This window comes from Sus scrofa, chromosome 7, assembly GCF_054392235.1.
Source record: "Sus scrofa isolate SSC_HxYL_T2T_F1_AM1 chromosome 7, Sscrofa_HxYL_maternal_Yorkshire_Landrace_v2.0, whole genome shotgun sequence".
NCBI lineage: Eukaryota > Metazoa > Chordata > Mammalia > Artiodactyla > Suidae > Sus > Sus scrofa.
Window position 1 is genome coordinate 50,904,412 of NC_139389.1, and position 7,594 is coordinate 50,912,005.

The 7,594-nt window shown below is 35.9% G+C and overlaps 1 protein-coding gene across 2 annotated transcripts in view; it reads left to right on the top strand.

The window, feature by feature from the left end:
- The window catches only part of CD2AP (CD2 associated protein), a 113,590-nt gene extending 107,271 nt beyond the window's left edge, over positions 1-6,319 (top strand). The window contains exon 18 of one of the 2 annotated variants that reach the window (XM_021098031.2): positions 3,220-6,319. In XM_021098031.2, the coding sequence (XP_020953690.1) occupies positions 3,220-3,258 (39 nt within the window). In that variant the 3' untranslated portion in view covers positions 3,259-6,319. The remainder of the gene's footprint in view (positions 1-3,219) is intronic. The other variant, NM_001317083.1, reaches the window with a different exon arrangement.
- The last annotated feature ends 1,275 nt before the right edge of the window (positions 6,320-7,594 follow it).

The window sequence follows — 7,594 nt, forward strand, 5'->3', positions numbered from 1 at the left end:
CTTTTTGACTTGGCACATGAGGTCTTTTATGTCCTGCCTTGTTTTAGTTTATCTTTCTTTCCTCACTTGCTGATCTTCAGTTGTCCCTTAATTTGTCTGAATTTTTACTTTTATTGTATTTTAAGGATTTTTCTTTTTGTCTTTTTGCTATTTCTTGGGCTACTCCCGCGGCATATGGAGGTTCCCAGGCTAGGGGTCGAATCGGAGCTGTAGCCGCCAGCCTACCCCAGAGCCACAGCAGCATGGGATCCGAGCCACATCTGTGACCCACACCACAGCTCACGGCAACGCTGGATCCTTAACCCACTGAGCAAAGGCAGGGATTGAACCCGCAACCTCATGGTTCCTAGTTGGATTCGTTAACCACTGGGGAACCAGCCACGACGGGAACTCCTGGATTTTTCTTTTGTCCCATCTTCTCATGTTCAAGTTCTTGCAAGGCTTGGATCAAACAATCACATTCATGGAGTTGGCCGTCTTCTGATTAAAAGCACTTTTTCTTATTCCAAATGCGTTTTGCTTAGTTTTGTAAGAGATAAATATGTAATAATTGCTCTTATCACCGTTCACATTGTGTACTTATTTTGCCCATCTTCTGTTTCATTCACATTGTGTACTTATTTTGCCCATCTTCTGTTTCATATTTACCCATAGCTCCTAGCACAGTGCTATATACATATTGGATTGCTAATAAAGTTTTGCCAAACTAATAAATGTTAGAAGATATATGTTAGAAATGTATCTTCTAAACATGTTAAATATAAATTCCCAGTGAGAAACATGATAGAAATTGAAAATTTTTAATAATGTTTTTTGACTTTCATTCCTTATTTTTTATACATATGAAAATAAGGTAAAAAGGTTATTAGTAAGAGGAACTAATGTTAAATTTGTATATATGATTTAATATAAAAATCAAGAGTCAAATGAACTATTTGTTTCTTTTTTGAAGAAATTTAATTTGATTTTCCCAGCAAAATCAGCTGTTACTTAGCCTCTCAATGACTGACCTATATTATAATTTTTTTGCTTTATTAATTATTTTTTTCAGTCTTTTTGTCTCTCTTTTTTTTTTTTTTTTTTTTTTCTGTCTTTTTGCCTTTTCTAGGGCCGCTCCGCAACATGTGGAGGTTCTCAGGCTAGGGGTTGAATTGGAGCTGTAGCGGCCAGCCTACCCCAGAGCCACAGCAACGCTAGATCTGAGCCTTGTCTGTGACCTACACCACAGCTCATGGCAACACCGGATCCTCAACCCACTGAGCGAGGCCAGAGATTGAACCGGCAACCCCGTGGTTCCTAGTCGGATTTGTTAACCACTGAGCCACGATGGGAAATCGATTCTTTTTGTCTCTTTAGAGCCACACCCATGTCATATGGAGGTTCCCAGGCTAGGGGTTGAATCGGAGCAGTAGCTGCTGGCCTACGCCACATCTGTAACCTACACCACAGCTCATGGCAACGCCAGATCCTTAACCCACTGAATGAGGCCGGGGATTGAACCTGCATCCTCATGGATGCTGGTCGGGTTTGTTAACTGCTGAGCCACAACAGGAACTCCTGTAATTTTTTTTTTTTTTAAAAAGGATAAGTTTGACCCTTATATTTACAAAAGCATACTTAATAAGTAAGGCATTAGAGTTTTAAGATCCATATATTTAAAGGAGAAATTTTATTTCCCCCCAGTTAAAAGTAGTGCTCTGAACTATTCTAACGTTAACATTATATAGTGATAAGTTATACTTGAGGAGTGATAAAAAGGACTAATGATGAACAGTGAACATCAGATACTAGAAGAAAAACTCCAGCAATGCACGTATTTGCCTGATTGCTAAATTTATGGGACTAGTATCGTCAGTAAGGAGTATTGCTGACTGCATGCAAGGTTATTCTCTCCTTGCTTCCCCCACTTCCTCTTCTACTGTGTTTTTTCCTTTATGTTTCCTGTGAATCCTTGTGCATTAAAATTGGTACAGTGGTTAGTGTATCTTTGGCATAGAGATGATAGTAGCACATCAGGCTGATGAGTGAAGGTGTTTTGGTCTCAATCCAGGCTGAAGATGGAGACTTGTTCCCATCTGGTGCTGTTAACACATTCAGTTAATAATCATGTTGGTCGAAGAATAATATCAGGAAATATCCTGGAATTATTAGCAAGCCAGTATTGAATGATTAGGGTCCCTTAGGAGATTGTGAGCTTATTGAAATTACACTTTTTGATGGGGGCAAAATGCTTATCATTTAATAATTTACTGTTTGTCGGAAGTTAACCATAACATGTACCGTTTGTGTACCTGGCTGGGGAGAGGGGAGGATGACGCTGTCGGAGAAGATAAGGTCTCCATGTTTCCATGTGAAATGAAAGGTCAAAATGATCAAAAAAAATTTTTAATTGGGAAGAGTATATAAAACCTGTGCCCTTTGGAGCCTTGGACTTTAACTGGTATAAGTTCTGAGCCACTTGCTGGCATCGAACCACTAACTAGTATGGTATTGAATCTCTTTGAGCCTCTCAACTTAGTTATTTGTAATATGTCAAAATTAAATAACTCCCCATAGTTACTGTGAAAATGTAATGACTTTTTCTGATTTTCTCCTTAAGTTTCTTAAATTGTGAGTTTTCGTTAAGTGAAGATCTGCCTAACAGTGGAAATATTTCTAACACACTGACTGGATTTTATATGTACGTCTGAGCTTTAAAGGCAACTTAATCTAGAACATACATACTATTTACAGTTGAGGAAATTGAGACCAAGTGACATACTAATATTTCATAAGCAGTAAGTGAAAAACATAGAACTAAACTGTTTAGGTCCTTTTTTAAAATAAACAAACCACATTTTTCTGTACTGCCCCCATTGTTTAGTTACAAGTATGTGTATGTTTCTTAATTTGGTTTCAGGGATACTCTCTGTTCTTTGCAGGGCTGATTTTCTTACAGATCTTTCAAATGCTCACATTATTTAGCACTGTTCTGGCTGAGACAAATGTAGTTGCTTTTTAGGTGTTGTTATCACCTGCCATCTAGGAACTTGCATTGTGAGGTTTTCTTCTGTTGAACTTTTTTTTGTATTTATTACACCATTGGAGATGAGATTTTTAAATGGAAATCAAAATCTGGAGGCTCGAAAATATCAGAACTTCATGACGGAGGATAAGATAAATAAACTCTACTAAAGTAAAGATGTTTTACTGTTGCTCAATTTATGTTTCGTATTTTAGGTGGAAGTAGAGAAGCTGAAAAAAGCAGTCCTGTCTTGAAGTGTTCTCAGTGCTCCAGGGATTCAGAAGCAACACTATGAACTTCAACTGACTTGTTACCTAAAAATAACGAATACTGATGTCATGATAAAGAAATATGAGTATATGAACTATTATAGCTGTAGAAAAATGTAGGGGAGGGTAAATTTTTTATATATATTTTGTTTTGCCAATATGAAAAAAAGAGGCCTTATTTCTTATGTGCTGGGATTGCAAACTTTTTGTTTAGTTTGCTTGAAAATACTACTGAATCTGTATAAAGGAAAAAAGTTCACAATAGTTGTTTTTTTTTTTATTGAACTTGTAGTATTATTTTTAAAGAGATCTATACTATAAATATGGTGATATCTTTACAAATAATCTGTAAAATATACTATTTGAGAGGGACAGGTTAGCTTTATAGTAGCGGTAGTCACTACTTTTCCCCTAATACATAAGGGATATAAACTTTGTATGTATATATTTTTTATGTTTAGCTTCTTACCCAGGATTACACTGTTGTGCCTGTTTGTTTGCAGTGCTGTTTATACTTTGGGTGATGAGATAGGAGTTTCCTAGCTACAAACCAGATTACTCACCCATGCATACAGTAATAACTAATGAAAGAAAATAACTTCTGCAGCTGAAATAATCAAAATAATTCCTTCAACTTTTGAAATATTTTATATTGCTTGCACTGTAGGATTCATAAAAGAAATTTAGTTTAAATGTATTGGATTGTTAAATATATTGGGGAAGATGTGAGCTCTATTTTAGATTCATTAGGTTTAAGAAACTAAAAAAATGTCAATTTAACCCTTAACTTGTGCCTAGAAACTACAGCACATAGAATATGCAAACACCAGCCTTAATGCTGTACTTCTCTGCTTATTTTACAGGCTCAAAAATATTACTCATCTCATGGTCTTGTGATTTAATTCTTTATGCCCCTCCTTTTGATTTTAATAATGGTAATGTTAGAAAAACAAAACTCCAGTACTTTCAGAACTTCAGTATATGGTTTCATACTTTGACAAGTTATCACTGTAAATACTCAGGTTTTACATTGTGTAATTTACCTGATAGACTAACTGGTGGAGATATTTTGGCTGTCATTTAGGTACCAACTTTATAAAGAGTGTTTAGTATATAATAAAATGTAATATTACAGCTTATTTAAAACCAAATATATTTGGCCATATTCGGAAGAGCAGTTTCTTCAGAGTCACTTAGGAACACTTGAATGTTTTCAAATGTTATCTACAGGTAATATGTCTCAAATATGTGGGTTTATGTTAAAGAAATATGATTTTTTATCTGCAAAAAAAAAATAGATTTTAAGCTTCATTACAAATGACTTTCAGATTTGGGGTACCAGCTATCATGCTTCCATTTTGTGTTATTTTAAACCACCAAACCAATATTTTTCCTTTACGGTTTAATCTTATACTGAAATCTGGTGTTAATGAAAGTTTGTCATATTGTTTCAAATAAAGGTGAAATAGAAAATAATGGAAACTCCAATACATAATTACTTACTGTTAAATTCACAACTTAAATTCGTGCTTTTGGGGAAAGCTGATTGGGCATTGAATCTGTATATTTAGCTCTTTAAAATACTTGGGCTCTTCGGATGAGGTCACTATTGAACAAAGTTGTTTATTCCTCTTCTAAAGTTTTAAAATACTTGTCAAATGAATGATTTCCTTTTGAAATAAATTAGATCTTCTTTTAATATGAAAGTCCTTAGGTAAAAATAAAAACAGTGTATCCTAGAAATCATTCTCCAGCTTTATGATTGGAAAATCTTACCAGGTGACCCCTCTCCACCCTAATAATGGGGTAGGGGAAGGTTCCAGCAGATTTCAGGCCACCTTAAAGTTTATGTGGGTCATTTTCACACCAATGCATAAAATCAAGAGGGTCATGAATACTGAAAGACATTTAAGGTGTTTGCTTGTGTTCTCTTCAGTCAGAATTGAAAAGTAAAGTACTTTATCTCTATTTCCTGCCATTGACCAAATTAAAGAAAACCAAACAAACTCAAAGGGAAAAATGGTTCCTTTAATCTAGCAATTTACGTATTTGCTCTTGATATGGGAATTTTATTAATTCCTGTTTATGAAGCTCATGTCACAAAATGGTATGTAATAACAGTAGCTTTTACTTGGGGGTAAATCTTTTCTCTTATTTTAATGAATGAGTATAAATGACCGACCAGAGGTAAGCAGCATGGCATCTGTCATTGCCACATTGTTAGTGAATGTGTTATTCAGGTTTGCTATTCTTTGAAACACAAAATATTACTAATTTTCCTAACTTCGTTTCAATATTAGGAGTATTGTGTGTGTGCGCACGTGTGTGACCACTAAGCTTGGTCATACTATAAAGCTGTTACCTCTTTACAAAATCTACATCTGAAGATAGGAAGAGAAAATGGGCCTGGTGTAACAGAGGATTCTCTTTTTATGCTTCTTACTCTGATCACAGGAAAAAACCCAAGTGCTCTCTGGATGTGTTGGTAAACATTTTATGCTTTGCATTGATGCTTGGAAATGTATGAACAGAATGAGACGAGACAATCAGTTCAAATCAGAAATGAGAAGTGTTAACATTTAATGGCCTTGTTTTGCTGTAGCAATAAAATGACCAAGTGCAATGAATGACTTGATTTAATAAAATCATCTTTTAAAAGTTGCTGCTATGAATATTTTTAGCCATAAAATTTTACCCTTGTTATAGCCTGACTTGCCTTCAGTAACTATTGTGTAATGCAGTTGGTATTGTGATATTCTAACATTCCAAAAAATAATAATATATATTTATGGGGAATTAAAAACAGTATACTTCACTGACTTGTTTACAGGTGCTGTAAAAAAGCATGCTTCTCCCTCAAAGAGAAAAATTAATAAAGAATAGTATTGCCAGTTGTGTCCATCTTTATTGATGATTTTTCATTAACTTCAGCATATGCTTATTGCAGAGTATGATGAAAACTATTTTATATGACTGAGTTTTCCAAAGAAAAGAAACAATGTAAATAGTAAAATGAAAACATTAAAAGTTCTAGACCTGTGTGAAACTTTCTGAACCTTGAGTCTTTTCTTTTACCTGGAACTGTGAGACAATCCTGCCTCACAGGATTATTGAGAGAATCTGAAATAGTTTACATGAAGAACCTTATGGAGTGCTTGCCAAAGAGTAGGTTTTTTTAAAAAACGGAGGCTGCTGGTCTATTCTTTGAAGCATCTTGCAGTAATGCGTATTGTGTAAATTAGGCAGGTGAGATTAAGAGAAAGACATGGTGTGTCCTCTCCCTTTGACTTAATATAGCATCCCTTTCTTGGGAGGTATTCTCTTCATTTGTGTTATATTAAAAATGGAGCTGAGCGTACTTTGCCCAAATTGAATTACTGAGTGAGAGACAGATTTTAAATATTGGAAACCAAAACTAGTCTGAGCATGGAAGCTCCCCACATTTACATTTTTCTGTCATCTGGAAAAAGCTGATTTGAAAGAATAAAATAGAATGTAAAGAAAATCCAGAAGGATTTTAAAACTGATGGCAGTCATTCCTGAGCCCCAACAGCCCGTTCATTTCTTGGTTCCATAAGCATAAACTTGCTTATAATCATCTTGGGTTTGTGAATTCACAGCTGAAAGTCCTGGTAAATACGAAAAATAAGAACAGCATCCTCCTCACATACACGGGGATGGGGTGTGTTCCAGGACCCGCATGGATGCCTGGAGCCCGGACAGCAGTGAACCTTTCATACACTGTTTTCTCCGATACATACATACCTCTGATAAAATTTAACTTATACATTAGGCACAATGGGAGATGAACAGCTACTAATAAACTAGAACAGTTACAACAATATACTCTAATAAAAGTTATGTGGGGAGTTCCTGTCGTGGCGCAGCAGAAGCAAATCCAACTAGGAATCATGAGGCTACAGGTTCTATCCCTGGCCTCACTTGGTGGGTTGAGGATCCAGCGTTGCTGTGAGCTGCGGTGTAGGTCGTAGATGCGGCTCAGATCTGGCATTGCTGTGGCTGTGGTGTAGGCCGGTGGCTCCAGCTCTGATTAGACCCCTAGCCTGGGAACCTCCCTATGCCGCAGGTGCTGCCCTAAAAAGACAAAAAAAAAAAAAGGTTATGGGAAGGTGATCTCTGAAAAATCTTACAAATGTGAAAATGTGATGTCTTTTCCATCTTAACTAAAAGCACACACACCTCGGCCCTAACTTTTGCAGTCCGAGGTGCAGCAGCAAAGCTAGCTTGTTTTCCTTATAATTCCTTGGATAGAAAATTCTTCCTTACTGTAGATCTAGCAACCTCAGCATATGGTTTTTTT